The sequence below is a fragment of the Drosophila sulfurigaster genome, chromosome 2L (genome assembly GCF_023558435.1).
Source record: "Drosophila sulfurigaster albostrigata strain 15112-1811.04 chromosome 2L, ASM2355843v2, whole genome shotgun sequence".
NCBI lineage: Eukaryota > Metazoa > Arthropoda > Insecta > Diptera > Drosophilidae > Drosophila > Drosophila sulfurigaster.
In genome coordinates this window covers 16,004,632-16,029,603 of record NC_084881.1, presented here as the reverse complement: position 1 = coordinate 16,029,603, position 24,972 = coordinate 16,004,632, and the positions used below count along the sequence as shown (strand labels likewise).

The window sequence follows — 24,972 nt, the reverse complement described above, 5'->3', positions numbered from 1 at the left end:
TGACTGTCGCTGCTCTCCTTGCTCTCCCACATACGTATGCTAACCATACACACACTCATGCATACATCATCTGCTCTCTCATGCTCTTTCTGCATGTCATCTGTCGCGGTCAGTAGCCGGCCCCCCGACCCCCACCCTCGTCACATCACGCACACACATAAGAATACTATTAAAGATGTGGCCAAGTGTGTGTAGTTTTTCATTTAGAAAAGTCGAAATCAGTATTTAGTTTTTTTTTGTTTTTGTATCGACCAATGTCGAGCTCACCCCACCCGCAGCTTACACCCAAAGCAAAGCGCTTATTCACTCACCACTCACTGGTAATGAAAAAATATATGCTTAAGAAAGAGGAAGGCATCGCCTTTTAGCCTTCTCTTCGCTTCTCGCTCTCCTTCTGCCTTTATTCATATTTTTTTGCTGCTGATCAAAAATGGAAATGTGTTTCGTTATCTATCGTAGAGAAATTGTCACAAGAAAAATACACGAGAATAGGACGCACTGCGTCGGCCTGACAAATTTGTCTGCATGTTGTTGAATGTTTCTACGTGTGATCCACAAGATTTTGCCGGTATGTGTTTCTCACTTGATACCTCACTTCTTACCAGTTTTAACAGAGTTGCTGTTGTTGCTCATTGCATATTTGATACCGCTTGAAATTCAGTTTTCGACCTTGATGCACCTGCTTCAATTACACAAATACATATAAATATACTGAGTCAGATCTGGCATTATAATTGGCATATAAAGAGGCTTCCAAATCGGCTGCACATTGGTAGTTTTAGTTAGTCGCTTCGTAAGATTGCATGACATTTAAATAATAAATCCCTGTTCTCTCTCTCTATCTTTCCATTTTTGTGTGTCCTTCTCGCACACACGAACGCAGTGCTGCAACGATAAAGATATGAGTTCAAATCTATTTCAAACGACAGCGGAGAATGGACTGCGACATGATAAAATTGTTATACTCGATGCTGGCGCACAGTATGGCAAGGTAAGTGCGATAATCTATAGCCATAACAATCGATATAATAATTTAAATTTGTTTTCAATCGCATCACATCACTTAGGTCATAGATCGCAAGGTGCGTGAACTGCTGGTGGAATCAGATATTCTGCCTTTGGATACGCCAGCGTCAACAATACGTGATAGCGGCTACCGCGGCATCATCATATCCGGCGGACCCAATTCAGTGTACGCTGAGGATGCGCCTACGTATGATCCCGATCTGTTTAAACTGAAAATTCCGATGCTAGGCATTTGCTATGGCATGCAATTAATCAACAAAGAGTTTGGCGGTAGTGTCCTCAAGACGGATATACGCGAGGATGGTCAACAGAATATCGAGATTGAAACATCGTGCCCATTGTTTAGGTAAGTCGACGTCCGGCTATAGTCCATCTAATGTTAGGCAGCAACAAGAAAGCGTGCTAGTTTTGAGTTCCGCTTGCTTGCTGATACAATGCTGCCAGAGCAAAATGTCAAGAACAGTTCAGTTTAGCGTAGTCTATAAACTGATCTACACGTGACATTACATTGACAATAAGCGCTATGATCCAATGAAATGAATTATTCTGCTCACATCGTAAATTGTATCTGTTGTCCATTGTCTATTGCAGTCGCCTTAGTCGTACACAGTCGGTGTTACTCACTCATGGCGACAGTGTAGAGCGAGTGGGCGAGAAACTGAAAGTGGGCGGCTGGTCAACGAATCGGATTGTAACTGCCATTTACAATGAGGTCTTACGCATCTATGGTGTGCAATTTCATCCAGAAGTCGATCTTACCATCAATGGCAAACAGATTCTTTCTAATTTTCTCTATGAGATTTGTGAATTGACTGCTAACTTTACTATGGGCAGTCGAAAGGAGGATTGCATACGTTACATTCGCGACAAAGTGGGCAACAACAAAGTCTTGGTAGGTGTCTTAAATGATTCTGCCAACATACCTATTCAATGGCTTATCGAATTCTTTTTTTTTTTATAATATTAGTTGCTAGTCAGTGGCGGTGTCGACTCGACTGTTTGTGCTGCGCTGCTTCGACGTGCTGTGGATCCCAACCAGATAATTGCTGTGCATGTGGATAATGGTGAGTTTAGTAATATGTAGAAATTTTAAATCATGAAACTTACATTCATATATTTGCAGGTTTCATGCGAAAGAACGAAAGCGAAAAAGTGGAGCGATCGTTGCGAGAGATTGGCATTGATTTGATAGTACGCAAGGAAGGCTACACGTTCCTCAAGGGCACCACGCAAGTAAAGCGAGCTGGACAGTATTCTGTCATTGAAACGCCCATGTTATGCCAGACCTATAATCCGGAAGAGAAGCGAAAAATTATCGGCGATATATTCGTAAAGGTGACCAACGATGTGGTCGCCGAACTAAAGCTAAAGCCAGAGGAGGTATTGCTGGCACAAGGAACACTCCGGCCCGATTTAATTGAGTCCGCATCCAATATGGTCAGCAAAAATGCCGAAGCCATCAAGACGCATCACAATGACACGGATCTGATTAGGTAAATAGCATTAATTATCAAATGAATTTGGTTCTAGTTTTATATTTTGTTTTATGCTTTGGGAATATTGTTAGAAATTCACATGGAACATATTCCTGGAGCAAAACACTTAAAAGAAATTGAACCTACAACAAGTTGTAGGTAAGTTTCTGGCATTCACCCTTGTTAAGTGGATTATTAAAGACTCCTCTAATCTTCTTATTTGTTACTATTTTAACATACAGTTTGCAACTTGCCTCTAAAAAATGTTTTAAATCTTTGCAGGGAGTTGCGCAGTGCTGGACGCGTTGTGGAGCCACTATGTGACTTTCACAAGGACGAAGTACGCGACTTGGGCAATGATCTTGGCCTGCCAGCGGATTTGGTCGAACGACAACCTTTTCCAGGCCCAGGTCTTGCCATTCGCGTACTGTGCGCCGAGGAAGCGTACATGGAAAAGGATTACTCCGAGACACAGGCATGTAACAATCAGCAGAACTTCTATCCACACGCAGAAAGCATTCACAATCAATTATACTTCTTTGTTGGTCCATAGGTCATAGCACGGGTTATTGTGGACTACAAGAATAAACTGCAAAAGAATCATGCGCTCATTAATCGAGTGACGGGCGCCACCAGCGAAGCTGAGCAAAAAGAGCTGCTGCGCATCTCTGCCAATTCAGATATTCAGGCCACGCTATTGCCGGTGCGTTCGGTTGGTGTGCAAGGTGATAAGCGCACGTACAGCTACGTTGTGGGTTTGTCAACGACGACCCAGGAGCCCAACTGGTCGGATCTGTTATTTTTGGCTAAGATTATACCGCGCATATTGCATAACGTGAATCGGGTTTGTTACATCTTTGGCGAACCTGTGCAATATCTGGTGACGGATATAACGCACACAACGCTTAACACTAGGGTTCTGCGGCAACTGCGGGAAGCGGATGCTATTGCCAACGAGGTGGGTTACTCTTTTCCATTTCAATTGCTTAAACTCCAATTAATTGATTTATAATTTTAGATTATAATGCAAGCGGGACTGTACAGAAAAATCTCACAAATGCCCGTTATTCTCATACCCGTGCACTTTGATCGTGATCCCATAAATCGTACGCCTTCCTGTAGAAGATCAGTGGTGTTGCGTCCATTCATAACGAACGATTTCATGACTGGTGTGCCAGCTGTGCCCGGTTCAGTTCAACTGCCATTGCAAGTAAGACGTAACTGTTATTGAGAAGCATGAGAATTGTTTTAACTTCTATTTGGGTTACACGACAGGTTCTAAATCAAATTGTGTGCGATATATCGAAATTGGTTGGAATCTCGAGGGTACTGTACGACTTGACAGCTAAGCCGCCCGGCACCACTGAGTGGGAATGATGCGTTCAAACCAAAACTTACAACAGCCATTTCATAGAAATAGAAATATGTAGAAACAATAAACTACTGCATGGTAAACAATACAGAGACGCATGGGACAATAGCAGATGTCGCTGCCGCTGCTGCAACTGCTGCTGCTGCTGCTCATCTAATCTTGGGACAGCCAACAGCTATAGTGCTAAACTGAGAGCAACTAAGCGTAAATACAATTAGAGTGCCGCTTTAACAAAACAAAAACCAAAAAATAAGAAAAAACAAAATAACAACCAACAAAATAACAAATACAATTCAGGTTTATAATATCGATTAATGTTTGTAATGGAAATAGTGCGAAATGATGGTAAACAAAGAAAATACAAACAACAAAAATAAGAGAACACCACAGGCAAATTTATTGCTGTAAACATATAACATGTTCTATGCGACGTGTTCGCTTTGTTCCTTTTATGAAAAGGAGACTAAAACATAAAAACAACAAACAACACACGTAACAGAAACATACAAACAATTTATTTACGCATTTTTAGTTATTATTCATAATTATCTATATATATATATTTATATGAATATATAAATGGTATATATAAATATATAATATATATATACAGATATTAAACTAATGCAAAAACCATGTTCTGAACGTTGTATATTTGCATCAAAACTGTTTTCGAAGAGATCGTGTTTGCAAAACAGGAAATTGTAAGAAGTATGAAATAAAAAAAAAGAAAAACTATTATAAGCTAAAATTATGAATTGTTATATAAAAAAAACGTTTTACTATTTAAATGGCAAAAAAAAACACAGCAAAACAAATTATTATGATTAAAAAAAGCAAAACAAAAAAGAAATGTAATAAAATCGAAAAAGGCTATATGTAAATATATTGTCGAATTTTATGAAGGCACAAAATGTTCATTGTTCATCCTTCTTTTAAGTGGACGCACTTCTTTCCCGGCAATTTCAACCTAGCAAATGCTTCCGGTGACAGTGTGAAAGTTCTGCGTCGACGATTTCTCAAATTTTCTAGCACCTTCAGCTTGTCTGAAAACGATATGCGACTTTTGAGTTTATCACGTCCCAATCGCATACACTTGGCGGCCAAACTTTCTTGAGCCACTCCTTCAGATTTATCCACCGGAATCTAACCGAATTATTAGTAATATGTTAATATATTGATTATTTACTTACTGAAGACATGGATTCGGGTAATTCCTTATCCTTTCTGTCGAACATATGCTTGAATAGAAACTGCAACTTATTCGAATAGCTGAGCCTTGGCGGCAACTCATTTAATTGATTACTGTAATTGGCCTCCTGCTCGTGGAGTTGTTCCAGCTTTACGCGATAGCTCAGTGTATGAATCAATCGCTTCCATCTATCGACATTCGGATAGGGATGCCTTGGACCGACCATTGCGTTGGCAATCTCTTCCCACATCTCTTCTTTTAGTGCAAAATTAAAGAAGTCTTTGTGGTTCTCCATCCAAAGGCACTCACGATGTTTGTACAAATCGATGAGCTTCCCGTACATTTGATGCTTTCGCTTAGTGCGCAAAGATTGCTCATTTTTCAAAGGGTGCTGCACATTTTTACTGGCCATAATTACCGGAAATATAATTTTAGATATTTGTCGAACGAAACACACATTTAATTTTTTGAAATGTCTGTTTTAAAATAAATGTAGTACGACTCGATTTTGACTTTTTTTTTGTTTAACATCGCTTATAATACATGTATACATTTTAATATTTCATAATTTCATAATCGTGCTTGCCACTTATTGTCCGCTACATAAATTATGCAATGCCACTTTGAATTTTAAGTAAAATAACAAGAATTGATTTGATTTTTTTCATACATACTCATAGTACTATACATTTTATTTATTTATTATATTAAATCTAGTATTTAATACTACATTTAATATAAAAGAGAGCTCGGGCTGCTGAGGCCTTCGACTTGAAAAAAATATCTGTACTTATAAATTAAGTTTAGTTTTGATTAAACAAATGTACATTTTCATTATGTTTTCCACCCCAGAGTGAACATGAATTGACTATCAAATTTATTCACATGGTCAGCAAATAAATTCGTAAGAAAACAATAGTCAACTAAATAGTTGAAGCAATTTAAAATAAGATTTTTGGTATATAATTTGGTGTATATAAAGCTATTTCGCTTACATCGTTAACTATTAGCACTTTGACACTTCTTAAAATCATTAAAAAAATAAAACGAAATAAAAGAACAATACCATAATCAGATTGTCGGTGCGGGTGTGTGTATGTCTGTCTGTCGGGAGAGGGAGGTAAGTAACTTATTTGGTCAACTCCTTGATGCGGTTGAGGGCGCTGCCAGCCTTGAACCAACTAATCTGCAGGTCATTGAGCGTATGGTTCAGCTTGATCTTCTCGACCTTGTCGCCGTTCTTGATCTCGCATTCGACTTGCTTGCCAGGTGCCAGGCCATTCAGGTTGAGCAGCGAAATCTTGCTCGTGGGTTGAATCTGTCAATAAACATTGATTTGATTAACGTAAATTAAATTGATATAAGTGCTCTTCGCGCCCGGCCTGTTTTGAGTTGTTTACCTTATCGTAATCAGCGGCATTGGCAAAGGTCAGGGGCAACAGACCCTGCTTCTTCAGGTTCGTCTCGTGGATGCGAGCAAATGACTTCACAATGATGGCGCGACCGCCCAAATGACGTGGCTCCAGAGCGGCATGCTCGCGAGACGAGCCCTCACCGTAGTTCTCATCACCGACAGCGACCCACTTGATGTTGTTGGCCTTGTAGTCACGAGCGACGTCAGGTACATTGCCCCAGCTGCCAGTGCGTTGGTTCTTGATATTGTTCATCTCGTTGTTCTCGGAGTTGGTTGCGGCAATGAACAAATTGTTGGAGATGTTGTCCAAATGGCCACGAAACTTCAGCCAGGGGCCAGCGGCCGTGATGTGATCGGTGGTGCACTTGCCCTTGACCTTAATGAGCACAGTCAAGTCGGTCAGATCCTTACCATCCCACTTGTCAAAAGGCTCCAACAACTGCAGACGGGTCGACTTGGGATCAACAGCCAACTTAACGTTGTCACCGTTCTGAAAGATAAACAAAGCGAATCCAATTTTAGTGCTATCAAGATTCAAGCAATAAACAAAATACTTACAGCTGGTGGAGCAATGTAGGTATCCTCGCAGGGCTCGAAACCACGGGCGGGCAGGTCATCCCCGAAGGGAGCCTTCAACTTGAACTTCTTGCCATCGGAACCGGTGAGCTCATCCGTCAACGGATTAAAGTCCAAACGACCGGCAATCGACAGAGCTGTGACCAATTCGGGGCTGGTAACGAAGCAATGAGTAGCGGGATTGGCGTCATTGCGACCGGTGAAGTTACGATTGTACGAGGTGACAATGGTGTTCTTATCGCCCTTCTTCACATCCTTACGATCCCACTGACCGATGCAGGGACCACAAGCGTTGGCCAGCACAGTGCCGCCAAACTTATCAAAGACCTCCGAGATGCCATCACGTTCGATGGTGGCACGAATCTGCTCCGATCCGGGGGTGACATTGAAGGGAATCTTCGACTTCAGACCGTGGCTCATGGCGTCCTTAGCAATGCTGGCACAGCGACCCATATCCTCGTACGAGGAGTTGGTGCAAGAGCCAATCAGACCGACTCTGATGTCCAATGGGTAACCGTTCTTCTTGGAGTTGGCGCCCAGCTTGCTGATGGGATGACCCAAATCGGGTGTGAAGGGACCATTGACATGGGGTTCCAGTGTATCCAGATTGATTTCAATCAATTCATCGTACTCGCAGTTGCTGTCAGCGGAAAGTAATTTGGTCTGATACTTCTGAGCCTCGGCAGCAATGTCGCTGCGTCCAGTCGACTTAAGGTAATCGACCATGCGCTGGTTGAAGGGGAACAAGGAGCTAGTGTTACCAATCTCAGCACCCATGTTGCAAATAGTGGCCATGCCCGTGCAGGAGATAGAGTCAACGCCTTTGCCGTGGTACTCAATGATCGCACCAGTGCCGCCCTTAACAGTCAGGATATCGGCCACCTTCAAGATGACGTCCTTAGGCGAAGTCCAGCCGCTGATCTTGCCAGTGAGGTTGACACCAATCACCTTGGGGCACTTCAGTTCCCAGGGAATGCCAGCCATGGCGTCGACGGCATCTGCGCCGCCCACACCAATGCAAAGGCTACCAAGACCACCGCCATTGGTGGAGTGCGAGTCAGTGCCGATCATCAGTAGACCGGGGAAGGCATAATTCTCAAAGATGATTTGATGGATGATGCCACTGCCCGGCTTCCAGAAGCCCAAGCCGTACTTGGCACAGGTAGTTGCCAAAAAGTCGTAGACCTCCCGATTGGAATCCACGGCACGTGCCAAGTCCTTGGGACCATTAATCTGGGCTTCAATCATGTGATCGCAGTGCACCGAGGATGGAACTGCGACCTTCTTTCGACCCGAAGAAATGAACTGCAGCAAAGCCATCTGAGCAGTAGCATCGTGCATAGCCACACGATCGGGACGCAGACTCAGATAGGATGTGCCGCGCACAATATCCTGATTGGCTGGATCATCCAAATGGGAGTACAGAACCTTCTCGGACAGTGTCAGAGGGCGGTTAAGGCGGTTTTTCACGATGTCGAGACGCTTGCTCAGCTTATCATATGGCAAATAGAAGTCCAAATCGAGTTTGGACAACGCCACCTTAGAGGCGGTGTAGCAGGATGCATGGAACTGACGCACCATGGGATCCACGACATTTTTGCCCAGTTTGCTTACCTGAAAAAGAGTTTAATCAATTAGTAATCTTTAAAAAGAAATATGGAAACAATGCTGGTCGATGGGTCGAATAGCACTAACAGCGCGAATGCACATAAAACACATTTCACAATACTTCAAAGTTCAATCATTTGACTATCGCTAATTTTATAATTAAGTCTTTTGATTGCTTTGACAACAATAAACCACTTGATTTGCATATCATGTACACTTATAGATATAGAAGTTACAAACAACAACATATTTCTTCAAACAAGTGGAAAAATACGTACTGAACATGAAGAGCGTATTATCAAAGTGACACCAGATAAGATCAAGTATATGACTAAGATATATGTATGGCTACCTAGCTTCTTATCAGTTCCATTGAGTAACAAGATGCTTATGTAAATATATAATAAATATTTAAATAACACGTTGTAAATGTTGTATCAATTGTTGTTATTTTCTTCCAAACATACCACAAGCACTTGGACCACTACTATTTTCATTAATAAAAATATGTGTGTAAATATTTTAATAGCACGTCGTACATTGTGTAGCAATTGTTGTTATTTTCTTCCAAACATACAACAAGCACTTGGACTACTGCTATTTTCATTAATAAAAATATGTGTGTAGGTGGTACTGACTCCCCGTTGTGAATTTAGATATTATTTAGAATTGTGCTTACCTGTGCCTGTGCGTTCATTAATCTCACTGCCATATTTACGCGATTTTTTGTATATTGAATTGATATTGAACTTTGTTAACTTATACTAAACTATCACCAAGTCGTACATCAAAATGTTCAGCCCTCTCAGCTGGAAGATTTTAAAACAGACTGAGCGCAAATCGCAGAACTCTGCTGTTTTATATGCTGTGTAGACTGAGCTGCATCGTAGAAATTTCCGTTAAGTAGAACCTTCCGCCGTATTATTCCTTAAACGGGTGTGTGTAAGAGAGGGACGACTAATGGAGCCGCGTCATTGATCATGCGTCAATGATTCTAAAAAGGTGGCCGTATTTTGGCTAATATTTCGGTATATTTTTCGAATAAAATAGCGAAATCAGGTGTTTATTACACTTGCAAATTTTGGCGCCTTAAAATGATTTCAATTTGTTTTGCTATTGTTAACAAAATCAATTGAAATTGACAGAGGCATACGAAAATGTTCAAAAAATCGACAAGACGATCAATTTGAACACTTTGTATAGGATTGTAATCCTTACAGAGCAAGTTTTTTTATTATAATGTAAAACAGTAATAAGTAGAGTCAATTGATGAAAAATAAATAAAATTGATTTATACTTTTGATATTCTTCTTCTCCCTGTCTGAGTGTCTTTACTTTTTCACCCGTTCGTTACGCGAACAGGCGTAATTGAGTTTTGGTGTAAGCACTTGTATCAATGAAGCAGATGGACTTGATCTAAATAGAGTATTAGCAGTGAGGGTGATTTCGTATCAGTGATGCGCAGTCAGCTATAAATGGCAACGTGATAAGATGAAAACCCATCCCTTCATTTTACTACATTTATATTTATGTGCCGAATTTAAAATAAATGCCAAATGTCCGCATTATCTTGTGCGTCAAGTACAGACAAGCTGGACTGCGATTCACCGCACAGACTTTGAAAAGGATTCTGTACTAGATAGGCGAAGAAGTATTTAAAAAGGCGAAGGGACAAAAATCTTGCAATATCCCTGGACAGCGACAATCGATGACACTATTGATGGCTTAAAATTGACTATAGTCGAATATCGATTGTGCTCACTATCAATAGTTCGTTCCCCCTATTTATCGCGCTTCCATCTATCGACATTCAAATTTGGATGCCTTGGACCTTCCATTGCGTTGGCAATCTCTTCCCACATCTCTTCTTTTACTGCAAAACTAAAGTCGTTGTGGTTTAAAATCGATTATCCATACATTTGAAGCTTTCGCTTAGTCCGCAGATTGCTCATTTTTCTAAAAAATGTGCACCACATTTTTATTGTTCATAATTCCCGGATATATAATTTTAGCTGTTTGTTGAACTGTTTTAAAATAAATGTAGCACGAATCGATTTTGACATTTTATTTGTTTAATATCGCTAACAATCTATATGTAATTTTAAATATTTCATAATTGATACAATTAATTTAAACAAATGTTAATTGGATAATGGGAGGGGCGAGGTAGGATCGTGCTTGCCACTTATTGTCCGCTTCAGAAATGATGCAATGCCACACTTTGAAAATTAAGTAAAATAACTAGAATTGATTTGTTTTTTTTTTTCTCATACATACTCGTAGTACTATCAATTTTATTCGCATGGTCAGCAAACAAATTCGCAAGAAAACAAAATTCAACTATATAGTCGAAGCAATTTAAAATAAGATTTTTCGTATATAATGTATAATGTTGTATATAAAACTGTTTCGCTTACATCGTTAACTATTAGCACTTTGACACTGATTAAAATCATTAAAAAAAAACGAAATAAAAGAACAATACCATAATTAGATTGCTTGCGTTTTAAGTCGGTTATTTGTATAAGTATCTATGTGTGAGTGAGCGTGCTGGGTGCGGGTGTGTGTATGTCTGTCTGTCTGGAGAGGGGGGGTAAGTAACTTATTTAGCCAACTCCTTCATGCGGTTGAGGGCACTGCCAGCCTTGAACCATCCAATCTGCAGGTCATTGAGCGTATGGTTCAGCTTGATCTTCTCGACCTTGTCGCCGTTCTTGATCTCGCATTCGACTTGCTTGCCAGGTGCCAAGCCATTCAGGTTGAGCAGCGAAATCTTGCTCGTGGGTTGAATCTGACAATAAAAATTGATTTGATTAGCGTCAATTAAATTGATAAGAGTGCACTACGCGCACGGTCAGTTTTGAGTTGTTTACCTTATCGTAATCAGCGGCATTGGCGAAGGTCAGGGGCAACAGACCCTGCTTCTTCAGGTTCGTCTCGTGAATGCGAGCAAATGACTTCACAATGATGGCGCGACCGCCCAAATGACGTGGCTCCAGAGCGGCATGCTCGCGAGACGAGCCCTCACCGTAGTTCTCATCACCGACAGCGACCCACTTGATGTTGTTGGCCTTGTAATCACGAGCGACCTCAGGCACATTGCCCCAGCTGCCAGTTCGCTGGTTCTTGATGTTGTTCATCTCGTTATTTTCGGAGTTGGTGGCGCCAATGAACATGTTGTTGGAGATGTTGTCCAAATGACCACGGAACTTCAGCCAAGGGCCAGCGGCCGAAATGTGATCGGTGGTGCACTTGCCCTTGACCTTAATGAGTACAGTCAAATCGGTCAGATCCTTACCATTCCACTTGTCGAAGGGTTCCAACAACTGCAGACGGGTCGACTTGGGATCAACAGCCACCTTAACGTTGTCGCCGCTCTGAAAGGTCGACAAAATGTAATTGCTGTAATTGCTGTAACAATAAAAGCAAAAGACTTACAGCTGGTGGAGCAGTGTAGGTGTCCTGGCCGGGGTCGAAACCACGGGCGGGCAGCTCATCACCGAAGGGAGCCTTCAGCTTGAACTTCTTGCCATCGGAACCGGTGAGCTCATCCGTCAACGGATTAAAGTCCAAACGACCGGCAATCGACAGAGCTGTGACCAATTCGGGGCTGGTAACGAAGCAATGAGTAGCGGGATTAGCGTCATTGCGACCGGTGAAGTTACGATTGTACGAGGTGACAATGGTGTTCTTATCGCCCTTCTTCACATCCTTACGATCCCACTGACCGATGCAGGGACCACAAGCGTTGGCCAGCACAGTGCCGCCAAACTTATCGAAGACCTCCGAGATGCCATCACGTTCGATGGTGGCACGAATCTGCTCCGATCCGGGGGTGACATTGAAGGGAATCTTCGACTTCAGACCGTGGCTCATGGCGTCCTTAGCAATGCTGGCACAGCGACCCATATCCTCGTACGAGGAGTTGGTGCAAGAGCCAATCAGACCGACTCTGATGTCCAATGGGTAACCGTTCTTCTTGGAGTTGGCGCCCAGCTTGCTGATGGGATGACCCAAATCGGGTGTGAAGGGACCATTGACATGGGGTTCCAGTGTATCCAGATTGATTTCAATCAATTCATCGTACTCGGAGTTGCTGTCAGCAGACAGCAACTTGCTCTGATACTTCTGTGCCTCAGCAGCAATACCGCTGCGTCCAGTCGACTTCAGGTAATCGGCCATGCGCTGATTGAAGGGGAACAGAGAGGTGGTGGCACCAATCTCAGCACCCATGTTGCAGATAGTGGCCATGCCAGTGCAGGAGATGGAGTCAACACCCTTGCCGTGGTACTCAATGATGGCACCAGTGCCGCCCTTAACAGTCAGAATATCGGCCACCTTCAAGATGACGTCCTTAGGCGAAGTCCAGCCGCTGATCTTGCCAGTGAGGTTGACACCAATCACCTTGGGGCACTTCAGTTCCCAAGGAATGTCAGCCATGACGTCGACGGCATCAGCGCCGCCCACACCAATGCAAAGGCCACCAAGACCACCGCCATTGGGCGTGTGCGAGTCAGTACCGATCATCAGCAGACCGGGGAAGGCATAATTCTCCAAGATGATTTGATGGATGATGCCGCTGCCTGGCTTCCAGAAGCCCAAGCCGTACTTGGCACAGGTAGATGCCAAAAAGTCGTAGACCTCACGATTCAGATCCTTGGCACGTGCCAAATCCTTGGGACCACCAATCTGTGCCTCAATCAAGTGATCGCAGTGCACCGTGGATGGAACGGCGACCTTCTTCAGACCCGAAGAAATGAACTGCAGCAGAGCCATCTGAGCAGTGGCATCCTGCATAGCCACACGATCGGGACGCAGACGCAGATAGGATGTGCCGCGCTCAATATCCTGATTGGCTGGATCATCCAAATGGGAGTACAGAACCTTCTCGGACAGTGTCAGAGGGCGGTTAAGGCGGCTTTTCACGATGTCGAGACGCTTGCTCAGCTTATCGTAGGGCAGATAGACGTCCGAATCGAATTTGGACAACGCCACCTTGGAGGCGGTGTAGCAGGAAGCATGGAACTGACGCACCATGGGATCCACGACATTTTTGCCCAGTTTGCACACCTGAAACGAGTTTAAACAATTAGTAAAATTAAAAAGAAATATGGATAAACAATGCTGGTGACTGGGTCGAATACCCACGCTAAAAGTCAACATACTTTGTTCAACAACATTTAAACAGCTGTTTGCAGGTTTTAGCACTAACATACTATGTTAACTGGATGTTACTTATCAGTGGGAATGCACATACAATACATTTCATAATAAATCACAGTTCAATCATTTGGCCATCGCTAATTTTATAGTTAAACCTTGTGATTGCTTAGACAACAATAAACCACTTGATTAACATATCATGTACACTTATATAGTATTAATTGATTTGATTGATAGGCGATAAGATTGCACATTGGGAGCAGGGCAAACTGTCGTTAATCAATGGAGCAAAAGCAGAAGGCATGCATAAAATAGTATATGCAAATTGTAGGACAGTAGCGCAGTATAACAGTATTACACCTCGTGATCAACAGCGGTTTTGAAACAAAACAACAATAGCACAATAAAAATGAATTACGTCAAGGGGTCAATTAACTCGTTGCAATTGCGTGGCAAACTCTTAAAGATATTTTTAAAGTTACTAACAAACAACAACATATTTCATCGCACAAGTGGAAAAATACGTGTTACACTTGAAGAGCATGCGAATATTTTATATAAGAGTATTATTAATTAAGCGCATTATCAAAGTGTCACAAGATAAGAACAAATAAACGACAAAGATATATGGCTGCCTAGATTCTTAGTAGCTCCATTGAATAACGAGATGCTTATGTAAATATTTAAATAGCACGTTGTACATTTTGCAGCTTTTTGCAGGCTATTATTATTCCAAATAAACAACAAGCACTTCTTTCACTACTAATTTCAATAATAAAAATAAAAGCACTAGAACAACCTCGGTTAGGTAACAATTTTTCGATTCGTCTTTTTTAGGTTAGAAAAGCGCATCGCGAAAATTCCAAAAATTACAGTTGGGAAATGGTCCTACCCATTTGTATATGGAAATTTAACATTTTACAACTGCACACACTGAATTAATATGTTGTTATTGGAGTTAAGTTGCGTTATCAGCAAATAAAATTTGTTCTTCTAGATGTATCGTATGTGAGTCTGTCTGTATATGAATGTGTGTGTAGGTGGATGCACTGACTCCCGCTGTGAATTTAATTATTATTTAGCATGGTATCACGTACCTGTGCCTGTGCGTTTATTAATCTCACTGCCATATTTACGCGTTTTTTATTGCAATATTTTAACTTTTTATGAAACTTTTATCAAACTATCACCAAGTCGTACATCAAAATTTTCAGCCCTCTCAGCCGGAAGATTTTAACACAGACTGAGCGCAAATCGCTGAACGCTGCTGCTTAAGCGGTGAGGGTGATTTCGTATCAGAGATGCGCAGCATTGTCGCTGTGAATGGCAACATGTGATAAGATTAAAATCAATCACTACATTTTACTACATTCAATAAAAGCGTTATTAATTCAAGAAATCAAGCTTAAAATACCGTTAGAATTATCTAAAGTGATATTTAATTGGGAAAAACATCGAATATATTATCACAGTGGCGCGTCTGCACGTTCACGCTGTCATTCACAACTAAGCGATGTGGAATCGAGCTACCGATAACAAGAAACGCCGTTTGGCAACACTGCGCAACTGTTTTGTTTGCATGGGAGATGGGCGGGCGCAACCATTTGTCACAACTGTGCGAATAATAGATCAGTTTTTTCAGTAAAACCCATCGGAAACTAACTAGAAATGCACAGTTGTTTTGCTGTTTTCACCTTAAGCTATGTCGGATCGTCGTCAACGTGGTTGCATCATGCCAGACACTGCCGTGGATTATCAGGCAGTGCCGTTACATTCAGCCGACGCAACGGAAATTCTCCATGCAAATTCAAATGCAACAACAACGAATGTAGCATGTTGCAGACATCCGATGGCAGCAGCTGGGAATGAGGAACGCGCCCTATGCTGTGGACATGGCTATATTATACCAGTGCTAATACTTTTTGTGCTCGTGCTCATTGTCCTTCTGTTGCCTTGGGAGACGCTAAACCGCATGCCAGAGGAAAACACCCCCGTCGAACTTCCGTTGCCTTGTCAACTGCAATTGGTGGAAACGCTGCCACTGGGTCTCAACTATACACCAGATAGTCCGAAATTCCTCAGCACATTCGAGGCGTGGCAACTACTGCTTAACACGGCAAAGGCTACCGTTGACATTGCTGCCCCATTTTGGACACTGCGAGGCCTGGACTTTAACGATTCCAGCACCCAACCGGGCGAGGAGCTCTTTCAGCGTTTGCTCTCGAACGGAGATGCAGGCAAGCCAAGGTTACGCATACGTATTGCGTTGAACAAAAGTGCAGATAGCTTTTGGCATGCGGATGCTCGCATCTTTGGCAACTATGGCGCCGCTCAAGTGGTGGCTATTAGATTGCCCGACGAAGGAGCGCTGCATTCGAAGCTCTGGATTGTGGATGACCAGCACTTTTATTTGGGAAGTGCCAACATGGATTGGCGCTCACTGACACATGTCAAAGAGCTGGGAGTGCTTGCTCAGAATTGTCCGCAGTTGACGCGCGACTTATCCAAGATCTTCAAGGCCTATTGGCAGATTGGGAGCGCAAAAGATGCATCCATTCCCAGCCAATGGTCATGGCACTATCACACCAATTACAATCTTCGCCGTCCCATGTTGATACGTGGCAATCGCAACTATACAATGAGTGCATTCATATCCAGCTCGCCACCCTTGCTTACCGCCCAGGGACGCACTCCTGATTTGGATGCCATACTACATTTTATCGAATCGGCCAATGAGTTCATCTACATTGCTGTCATGGACTATTATCCGTTGATAGTTTATAGTACGCATGTCCAGTATTGGCCACCGATTGATAATGCGCTGCGCAAAGCAGCCGTGGAGCGGGGTGTGGCGGTCAAGCTGCTGGTTTCGTGGTGGAAGCACTCGGATCCCAACGAGGACAACTATCTGCGCTCGCTGCAGGAGTTGTCCACCTCCAACAACCACCAAGTAGATATACAAATTGTAAGTGCTACTAAAGTTTTTTTTCGCACAGTTCCATAATATTATTATAATTGTTTACAATTTGTATGACAAATCTAATGCTCATATTATTGATGTACATATATACATATATAATACAATTACCTTACAGCGCCGTTTTGTAGTGCCTTCCGATGAGCAGCAATTGAAAATACCCTTTGGCCGGGTTAATCACAATGCCTACATGGTCACCGAACGTATTGCCTATATTGGCACCTCCAATTGGTCAGGTGAATACTTCACACACACGGCTGGCGTTGGTCTTGTGTTGTCCGATGTGGATTTTGAAAATAATACACAGCAAACGCTACGCTCGGATCTTTTTAATGTCTTCGAACGAGATTGGCACAGTCCATATGCTGTGCCCTTGAAACACAATTTACAGCTTTGAATTTGAACATTTTTCCCGGTTTCATTTTGTCACACTCACTCACTCTCCGTTGTTATCGTTTTACAACACTGTCTCGCGCGCACAGCTGTCGAATGTCATAATAAAAGTTCGATTTTAACCTTAAATATAAATAAATAAACATTATTGAAATTATTATGGCGAATAAGCCGACGCGTGATCTTTTGGGCATTATTTGGCAAAACTTTTGGAAATCGCTGCGTCCGCGACAATTTCGCGGCAATCTCATTGGCGAGGATTACTTTGGCAACAAGTACTATGAGATTCCAGCAAATCCAGCGATTGGCAAACGCAAACCATCTCGTTATTTCGAGCCAGCTGACAAGGAGGCATTCGATCAGGAATTGACGGCCGAATGGGAGGCATGGCTGCGTGGACGTCGCGAGGAACCTCCAACGCGTGAGGAACTGGTGAAGAATTTGCAAATAATGGAGATGAAGAAACAGAATGCCGCCCAGCTGGACGCGCACTACGCCAAGGGCAAGGACGCGGGTGCGCTGCCTAAGCAGGTGGAGGGCGATACCATTGGCACGTTTCCCAAGTACAAGGATTACGATCTGATACCAGGGAAGCATAGCATTAAGAAATAAATATGTTATTGTTTATGTGATTTTTTGCTTGAATTAATTTGTAAATAATCTGGCACCATAATGGGCATAAGTTATGTTATAAACAATTACATGGTAATGATTATATTTGGATATTTATTGTTTTCCTCAACTATAATTATTTGTTTTAAGAGTATAATTTAATAAATTATAGATTATTGTTGAGCAAAAACAAAATAAAACTCAAGATAAAATTTTTACGCAGAAGTTACAATTTGAAATACAAAAAATTGAGCGTTAAGCTGCACACAGAAGTCGTAATGAATTGCATTTCATAAACTATGATCTATGAAACTTTGAATTGTTGAAATTATTAAAAGAGAAATTATAAAACATCGATGATTATTTCGGTTTAAGTCTATTCTGATTTCTTTATTTAAAAAATCATATTTTCGATTCTTGGTAAATCTACGTATTGCTAGTTTATGTGGTTATACTAGAATAACATCAGTGTGTTCACCAATCATCCAAATCCAAATCCTTAACAATATCCACAGCAGTTGCAGCTTCATCGTAATCATCACCTGCCTCCTCGACAGCAGGTTCTTGCGACTTTTCGCTCTTGCGCTTCTTTTTGTCCTCCTTACGTTTGGGTTGCTTCGGCTGTGGTGGAACTTCCTCCTCTTCCTCCTCGTCGTCGTCATCTTTGGGGATATCCATTGCCTCATCTTCAGAGTCTGATGGGAACAACTCCACTTCGCCCTGTTCGTTGCGCACTGGCACACCAGACTTAGCCGCCGGTTTCTTAAGCTTGGGTATATCGTAGTCTGCATTAATATCATCTGTTTGCGCCGCCTGGCGTCGCTTCTTGGTCTCGTGTGTCTTCAGCCAGCTTGCGTAGTAGATATCCAATGGTGTGCGTTTGTTGCGCAGCTGTTGCTCCCAGGCCTGCACCGCTTGAGCGTTCTTCAGATCAAAGTTGACACTGCTCTTGCTGCGCTGCTGCTCAATGAAACGACTGCTCTCCTGAATCTTATCCAGCAGTTGTTTCAGCTTCCGCGTGTAGTTGGCATTACGGCACTCCTTGAGATACGCTTTGAGAGCCACCACAACTGGCACCACAAGATCGCTGAAAGCCAAGGTGGAAGACTCGTGAGCTAGATATTCCAACAGCAGGCCACACACTTGCTCCACAACTTCATCCCGAAAGCCATTCTCCGCTAGCTGTGCTTTGTTCAGACGCAAAATGCAAGTGAATTGCAGCGGCTTCATGGATACCGAAGTGTGTTTGCGATTGAAGGTATTGCTGCGCAAAACTTCCACAATTAGTGGCAGAATCGGAATATAGGTGTTTGTCTCCTTGGCCAGCGAGATGAGCGACTGCAGACAATGGAAACGCAGTGGGAAATACTGCGCTGTTGGTATCAAGCGGATGACACCCGTTGTGATAGTAACAAGTGGGTAAACCAGCGGCTGCAGCTGTGGCTTATTTGTGCTGGCTCCAAGTAAATCCGCCCACAGACGCAACGAATTGATGTACTGCCAATTGTACACTGCCTGGAAGCTATCCTTCTTCTTGAGGATGACGGCATTACGCAAATGAATGGCCAGCTGACGTATGTAGAGGAAAGCGTGCTGATAGCTGACGTTCAAGTCCAGTGCAAACATCTCCACAAGCGAGCGACGCATGAAATTGATGCCTGGCAACGTGTTGGGCGAGACAAACTTTGAATTCCTGACGTAAGCGAGATACATCGCTTTCAGCACATGGTTCAGCATAGTGGCCTAGAAGAGAATTTGGTTAAACAGCTGCAGGGATCAAATCTAAGCTCAAAACTCACCTGCTGCTTGCGTGTGATCTTGAGGATGCACAAGAAGGAAAGCACACGCACCGTCTCATCGCCAGTGGCCCAGAGCACAATCAGACGCTTCAATATGGTCTTGCCCAGCGCAGTAAACGGCGCCACCATACCAGCCATTTGATGCAGATGCTTGAGCAGCACATTAAGAATATTTGAGCTGGATATTTGCTCCACCAGGCGTATCAAATCAGAGAGATAGTAACGCAGACATCCACGCACCTTCACCCACTTTTTGTGCTTGTGTAGCGGCAGACTGCTGTTTGGTTTCACGCCCAACACATTGATGATTGCCGGCTGTAGATGTATCACACACAATTGGATAACACCATTGAAGGCGGCGGCACCGACCACCTTATATGCAGCCGTATTCGCCTTTTCGCCTTCATTGTCCGCACTAATGCTAGCCAGAGCCGAGTTGAAGGCTTGAATCACCTGACGCACTGTTTCAATTGGCACAGTGGGTTTGCTCAGCTGCAGTTCCCATTGTCGCAAGAGATTAAGCGTGATTTTCTGCACGCCTCCGGCTGCCACGTCCTCATCATCATCATCGCCTTCGAAATCACTCTCATCACTGGCTACCTCCAGATCATTGCTGGGCTTGTGATATTTCTCTTCATCCTCTTCACTTTCTGCACCATCGTCTTTTGGCTCTGCCTCATTTTGGTCTTCTTCGTCGTCATCGCTGTCCATCAAATTGAAATCCAAGAGTTCCTTGTCGTTCTTTTTGAGAAAGTCATAGAACTCGGGATCTATGTCCTTTAGACCCTCCAAATCCTTTTTGTGTGACTTCTTTGCCGCCTTCTGCTTCTTGGGTCGCTTCTCCTCATCTTTGACGGCTTTCTTTGCCACTTTGGGCAATTTGGGCTTTTCTGACACTTTCTTCTTTTTGATGGCAGCGTTTTTGGGTTTCTTACTGTCTAGACTTTTAACTTTTTTCGTTGCTAACTTCATTTTTATTTATTAAATTGAAAAATTCACAAATAATAAAATTCAATGCGCACTCAACACGTGCCGCCTAACATAGAACTAGAGGTGAGCTATCGTAACTCTACTGATGCTAAGAAACATCGTTGCCAATATCGATGCATCGATGTTTCGTGTTTTGTAGTATTTTATATAAAAAACTATATATTTCGCCGTTTACAGTGTCCTAATGTATGCAGTTATTTTTTTTAACATTGTTAATTTGTTTTTAAAACCACCGGTGTTAGTAATATTTGAAGAAGAATATCAAAAACCTCGATATCCAGCCAGAATGCCGTTGGAATTGCAGGGCTGCTATTTAACGAGCTCTGTTATGTTAAGTAATGTGGCGGTCGATCGATAAATCGCTCTTTTCATTTGGCGGCAATTGAGATCGAATTTCAAATTTGAATTTCTTTGATGCACTTAGCTTTTAATCAACGGATAATGGAATTGTCAGCAAGATCCATGATTAGTGTAGATAGAATAAGATTATACATTAAAATACAACTTAATTATAGCTTTTCATCTTTCTCGGGTTGTAACCTTTCTAAGTGCGCGGCAATTAATCAGTTCATAACGTGGATCAAGCGATGCAATGATTAGAGGGGCGTTAACTTAAAAAGAAAAAAAGCAATCTCTACTATCATTTCTCGGTTGCAGTTACGCCTGCAAACGTGGGCCACACATCTGGCTGGCTCAACTTGTTGCCAACTGCCGTTACAAGCTACAACTCTTTGTTGTTGTCACACAAAGACTGAAATCGAGAGTAAGGCTTAAGTGGAGCAGGGGCTGTTTGCCTTGATCGCCGGCACTTGCAATTATTAATAGAAAAATTCACGTAATGTTGAACGAACGACAAAAATAAAAAAACAACTGGATACCAGGTTAAATAATTGTATGCAAACACTTTGGGAGTAACAGATCCGTCTCAACACCTACGTGGCCCCCCCTCAGTAGAGAGAAGGAGAGATTGGCTCTCCTATATGTCCAGACATCCCCTAGGCTCAGCTAGTTACGAAATTGTCGAGTGCAAATGGACTTAAATGTAACGCCAAGTCGATGCATTTGCGAGCATGATAAGCGGAAAGTCGACTGGTCGGTCAGTCGATTCAATAAAAGTGTCAAACAAACGATCGTCTCTGGGGCCTGCCAATCGCTTGCCACCGCCCACCACAGACTCGGTCTCGGACCCAGAGTCTCGGCATCAGCACCTCAGTCCAGGTGTAACGCAGAGGCACGCAGGGCGCTGGCTTGGAATGAGCAAACAATAAACGGCAAACCGCGAACAGTGAACAGCGAACAGCGAACTGCAGTAGCCAAGTAGACAAGAGTCGACGCCGACGTCGTTGTTGTTACCGTGTCATGTTGGCAGCCAAGCCCAATAGCAATTGGCCATAAATCTTGCCTGGCCAGTTGAGTTGCCTGTTGGCTGCCATTCACTTTTTTTCGTATACGGTTTTATTCTTCGCTCGCTGCGTGACGCACGACGCAGTTCATAGATGGAGTCGATTGCCGAAGTCAATGCAACGCAAATGATTTCCTCCTCACCCAACGAAACAAGTTCAAGTTTACGCACTGCAAAACGGAAAATTGAACGAAAAGGCTTCCTGCTCCACTCGGTTCATTGGACGCACATTCCAAACGCACTTTTCAGGTTTTAGTTTTATTTTTTGTTTCTTTGCAGAATGTGGCCCACTGAATGTGGCCAGCAAGATTAACACAAGCCAAGGCCACAGCCATAGTATTCATTTGGGCCAACGCACAACAAACGCATTGCACTTTGCTGGCTTTGCTGCCGGTTTCTCGATCTTGTTTTTGGCCATTATGCAGCTTGGCTTTTGTTTTTTTGTTTGTCTACATTACTTGTTTATGTTTATGCTCATGTGCTCATGATAGCGCGTGGGCGACTCAATGAATTACTGAATAAGGTTAATGGACTAACTGATCCAAATACGGGAATTGAGTGTTATACGAGGCAAGAGCAAATATATGACTTGTCGTATTTCAATTACTTGATTTTATGGCACATTATTGAGTCGTAGAGCGGTTATAACTGCGGCTTAAGTGACTAATTTAACACGACATTATGATCAAGGCAGGATTAAGCGCACAGCAAATCGAAATAATTTCAATAAAATCCAGTCTAGAGCAAGAATTTAAATGGTATTATTATACTATCAGCAACTATTATTAAAAGTGTTATCATAAAATAATCATTTTATAAAAATTATTATATCATTAATATTTGTTCTATACTATATAATATCAATACTTAAATAATTTAAATGAGATTAAAAAAATAAAAATATTTATTACTTGATAGAATTATTATCACATTCAAAATGGTTAATTAAAACCATATAGTAACAATAATAATTAATTTCTTATATGTATGTATATATAAAATAAAATAGTAGTAATTAATAAACTATGTCGTCATAATTTCTTGATAATAAAGCATGATCAGATTCACTTTAAAGGCAAAATTTATATATTTTTTACAACAGTTTCCACATAAATTGTATGACATTAGAAAATATAACTAGAAAAATGGTAAAATACATCTTTGAATATTATATTAGTATTAAAATGATTTCGTAGCAATTCTATAACTAGAAAACTTTTTAAACTCTTTAAAATAAACCTATAAATATTGTCGAATTATTGCAAAAGAAATATTTCATTATTAAAAATATTAATAAGAGAATAGTTGAATAGTTATTTTATACTAGAAGCAGATCTATAAAAAAGTATTACTATGTAGAGCAAATGCAGAATTAGTGCACAACAATTAATGGCCAGTCTGGTTTTATACACATATTTTTCTTGAATCCGTTTGCGCAATTTGAATACAAATCTCTCGGATTATTATAATAACAATCAAAACAGAGGTGAGCTGGTAAAAGTGACCACCAGTTACATATAGTGACACTCCCCTCAACTTGTCGTTGAACTCCATCGAATAGTAACCTAACTTTTATGGCCGTGGCAACCACCTGTGGATCAAACTGCAGTATGCTGTTTATGGACGGTAAAACTTGTTGCACTCCCCCAATAAAAAGATTTGTGGCATTCGCATATTTCATAAGTCCACCCCTCCACCTTCCCCTGTTTGCGTTGCAAGTCGACCAAGTCAATGCAATTGGCATCCCAATTCCAATTCCAATACCAATTCCAATCCCAATGCGAATGCGAAAGCCACTTGAAACTGTTTGCTGAAGCGTGTGCACTTGGGGCATGTCATAAGCATTTAAATTGGCCATAGAACGTGTTAAGTGCGCAAGAATCGCTTGTGATCGTTGTGACAGTTGTCAAGTGAGTTGGCCATTATTGAGTGGCTAATTATTGAGTTAACTTAATGGCTATTAGCAATGCTCAGCATCATAAATATAATTGGATTAATTACGCCCCGATCTGATCGATTGTAGAAATCTTAAATGAGAATCAATAATTGAAAGTGCTCAAAAGCTGCTCGAAAGCGAGAGATATCCTATAAAATGAGAAATAATTCCAGTTTTATACTTCGATGCGAGTAATTTAATTATTCGAGACTTGCAGGAAGCACAATTGCAATAAATATTTCATTACAAGCAACTCCCACTTTTTGTACGCCCCTTTTAAAGGGTATTATTATTTGATTATTGCTTATTTAAGTTGCAGTTGCTGCAATAGCTCGGAGGCCACCCACTTGAATTGTTGCAATTAAATAAATGCGAATGCATTTAATTCGATTATTTGCAAACATTAAAATCACGTATACGCAGCGTATAAGTTACTTAGCTACCCTACCAAACAGTAATACTTGTACTATATGACTTTGATTTATGAACATATACCTCAAGTAATCGTTCTCTACGTGTAGGGTATAAGGTAATGAGGACCGTGGCAAGGTGGCGACGGTGGCGTGTGGGTGAATGAGGCGTTGCACAAATCGTTAGGCATTCAATGGTAATGCTATTGCTTTGTTGCCACACACTCTGACGGCGGTGGTCGCAAGTGGCAAGTTGCAACAATCAAAGAGTCTGGTCTCGGTCTGGCTTGGAATTCAATTTCCAGCATGGCCAACATTGATTATGCCAGATTAAGAGCAGACCAAAAGTACAACCCAACATAATTCCGCCTTCATTCCGACGCTGGGCCCATATAATTAGTTTCATTCTTTTTATGCGATTTTAAATATGAAATTCACATTTTATCGAACCTGCTTCATGCCATTGGTGGGCGTTGAACATTTGCAATGAATGATAAGGACTTTGTCTGCCATACTTTGTTGGCTGGCATGATGCAATCGCTGCACAAGATTGCCACAAACGTGGCTAACTGGCTTTTGGGGATTGAATTTGGGTGGTGTATGGTGCTGCTGCTGCTGTTGTTGTTG

General features: G+C 42.0%; 7 protein-coding genes, 1 long non-coding RNA gene and 1 other non-coding gene across 9 annotated transcripts; 5 read left to right on the top strand and 4 right to left on the bottom strand.

Annotated features, from left to right (window-relative positions):
- Window positions 1-883: 883 nt before the first annotated feature.
- LOC133835079 (GMP synthase [glutamine-hydrolyzing]) lies at window positions 884-4,198 on the top strand. Its single transcript, XM_062264941.1, has 9 exons — window positions 884-991; window positions 1,068-1,372; window positions 1,618-1,918; window positions 1,994-2,090; window positions 2,150-2,519; window positions 2,784-2,976; window positions 3,055-3,459; window positions 3,520-3,711; window positions 3,777-4,198. The coding sequence occupies exons 1-9, from the start codon at window positions 902-904 to the stop codon at window positions 3,876-3,878; spliced, it is 2,055 nt and encodes a 684-aa protein (XP_062120925.1). The 5' UTR covers window positions 884-901; the 3' UTR covers window positions 3,879-4,198.
- LOC133835419 (small Cajal body-specific RNA PsiU2-38.40.4) lies at window positions 1,407-1,537 on the top strand. The gene has a single exon (XR_009893575.1). It is a non-coding gene; the product is annotated as a small Cajal body-specific RNA PsiU2-38.40.4 (non-coding RNA).
- Window positions 4,199-4,726: 528 nt separating the features above from the next.
- LOC133835080 (uncharacterized) lies at window positions 4,727-5,594 on the bottom strand. The gene is made up of 2 exons (XM_062264942.1): window positions 5,067-5,594; window positions 4,727-5,019 (listed from the first exon to the last, which is right to left on the bottom strand). The coding sequence occupies exons 1-2, from the start codon at window positions 5,475-5,477 to the stop codon at window positions 4,798-4,800; spliced, it is 633 nt and encodes a 210-aa protein (XP_062120926.1). The 5' UTR covers window positions 5,478-5,594; the 3' UTR covers window positions 4,727-4,797.
- Window positions 5,595-5,718: 124 nt separating this feature from the next.
- On the bottom strand, window positions 5,719-9,443 carry LOC133835078 (probable aconitate hydratase, mitochondrial). The gene is made up of 4 exons (XM_062264940.1): window positions 9,343-9,443; window positions 7,038-8,669; window positions 6,466-6,969; window positions 5,719-6,383 (listed from the first exon to the last, which is right to left on the bottom strand). Exons 1-4 carry the CDS (start codon window positions 9,373-9,375, stop codon window positions 6,195-6,197), a joined length of 2,358 nt encoding a protein of 785 aa, XP_062120924.1. The 5' UTR covers window positions 9,376-9,443; the 3' UTR covers window positions 5,719-6,194.
- Window positions 9,444-10,713: 1,270 nt separating this feature from the next.
- On the bottom strand, window positions 10,714-15,083 carry LOC133835204 (probable aconitate hydratase, mitochondrial). Its single transcript, XM_062265126.1, has 4 exons — window positions 14,924-15,083; window positions 12,102-13,733; window positions 11,537-12,040; window positions 10,714-11,454 (listed from the first exon to the last, which is right to left on the bottom strand). Exons 1-4 carry the CDS (start codon window positions 14,954-14,956, stop codon window positions 11,266-11,268), a joined length of 2,358 nt encoding a protein of 785 aa, XP_062121110.1. The 5' UTR covers window positions 14,957-15,083; the 3' UTR covers window positions 10,714-11,265.
- A 293-nt stretch (window positions 15,084-15,376) lies between these two features.
- On the top strand, window positions 15,377-17,215 carry LOC133835206 (5'-3' exonuclease PLD3). Its single transcript, XM_062265128.1, has 2 exons — window positions 15,377-16,791; window positions 16,922-17,215. Exons 1-2 carry the CDS (start codon window positions 15,529-15,531, stop codon window positions 17,198-17,200), a joined length of 1,542 nt encoding a protein of 513 aa, XP_062121112.1. The 5' UTR covers window positions 15,377-15,528; the 3' UTR covers window positions 17,201-17,215.
- Window positions 17,216-17,275: 60 nt separating this feature from the next.
- On the top strand, window positions 17,276-17,919 carry LOC133835208 (NADH dehydrogenase [ubiquinone] 1 alpha subcomplex assembly factor 2). The gene has a single exon (XM_062265129.1). It carries the CDS (start codon window positions 17,356-17,358, stop codon window positions 17,806-17,808), a length of 453 nt encoding a protein of 150 aa, XP_062121113.1. The 5' UTR covers window positions 17,276-17,355; the 3' UTR covers window positions 17,809-17,919.
- Window positions 17,920-18,168: 249 nt separating this feature from the next.
- LOC133835205 (nucleolar complex protein 2 homolog) lies at window positions 18,169-20,661 on the bottom strand. Its single transcript, XM_062265127.1, has 2 exons — window positions 19,608-20,661; window positions 18,169-19,551 (listed from the first exon to the last, which is right to left on the bottom strand). The coding sequence occupies exons 1-2, from the start codon at window positions 20,577-20,579 to the stop codon at window positions 18,283-18,285; spliced, it is 2,241 nt and encodes a 746-aa protein (XP_062121111.1). The 5' UTR covers window positions 20,580-20,661; the 3' UTR covers window positions 18,169-18,282.
- On the top strand, window positions 20,580-22,797 carry LOC133835209 (uncharacterized). Its single transcript, XR_009893526.1, has 3 exons — window positions 20,580-20,660; window positions 20,879-21,068; window positions 21,147-22,797. It is a non-coding gene; the product is annotated as an uncharacterized LOC133835209 (long non-coding RNA).
- Window positions 22,798-24,972: the final 2,175 nt, after the last annotated feature.

Coding starts and splice junctions, on each gene's coding strand:
- LOC133835079 (XM_062264941.1), top strand. CDS start 902: ATGAGTTCAAATCTATTTCAAACGACAGCGGAGAATGGACTGCGACAT. Junction 1,919..1,993: donor TGGGCAACAACAAAGTCTTG/GTAGGTGTCTTA, acceptor TTATAATATTAG/TTGCTAGTCAGTGGCGGTGT. Junction 3,460..3,519: donor CGGATGCTATTGCCAACGAG/GTGGGTTACTCT, acceptor TTATAATTTTAG/ATTATAATGCAAGCGGGACT.
- LOC133835080 (XM_062264942.1), bottom strand. CDS start 5,477: ATGGCCAGTAAAAATGTGCAGCACCCTTTGAAAAATGAGCAATCTTTG. Junction 5,020..5,066: donor TACCCGAATCCATGTCTTCA/GTAAGTAAATAA, acceptor TAATTCGGTTAG/ATTCCGGTGGATAAATCTGA.
- LOC133835078 (XM_062264940.1), bottom strand. CDS start 9,375: ATGGCAGTGAGATTAATGAACGCACAGGCACAG. Junction 8,670..9,342: donor TAATGAACGCACAGGCACAG/GTAAGCACAATT, acceptor ACTCTTTTTCAG/GTAAGCAAACTGGGCAAAAA. Junction 6,970..7,037: donor CCTACATTGCTCCACCAGCT/GTAAGTATTTTG, acceptor TTTATCTTTCAG/AACGGTGACAACGTTAAGTT.
- LOC133835204 (XM_062265126.1), bottom strand. CDS start 14,956: ATGGCAGTGAGATTAATAAACGCACAGGCACAG. Junction 12,041..12,101: donor CCTACACTGCTCCACCAGCT/GTAAGTCTTTTG, acceptor TCGACCTTTCAG/AGCGGCGACAACGTTAAGGT. Junction 11,455..11,536: donor ATGCCGCTGATTACGATAAG/GTAAACAACTCA, acceptor TTTTATTGTCAG/ATTCAACCCACGAGCAAGAT.
- LOC133835206 (XM_062265128.1), top strand. CDS start 15,529: ATGTCGGATCGTCGTCAACGTGGTTGCATCATGCCAGACACTGCCGTG. Junction 16,792..16,921: donor ACCAAGTAGATATACAAATT/GTAAGTGCTACT, acceptor ATTACCTTACAG/CGCCGTTTTGTAGTGCCTTC.
- LOC133835208 (XM_062265129.1), top strand. CDS start 17,356: ATGGCGAATAAGCCGACGCGTGATCTTTTGGGCATTATTTGGCAAAAC.
- LOC133835205 (XM_062265127.1), bottom strand. CDS start 20,579: ATGAAGTTAGCAACGAAAAAAGTTAAAAGTCTAGACAGTAAGAAACCC. Junction 19,552..19,607: donor AGATCACACGCAAGCAGCAG/GTGAGTTTTGAG, acceptor ATTCTCTTCTAG/GCCACTATGCTGAACCATGT.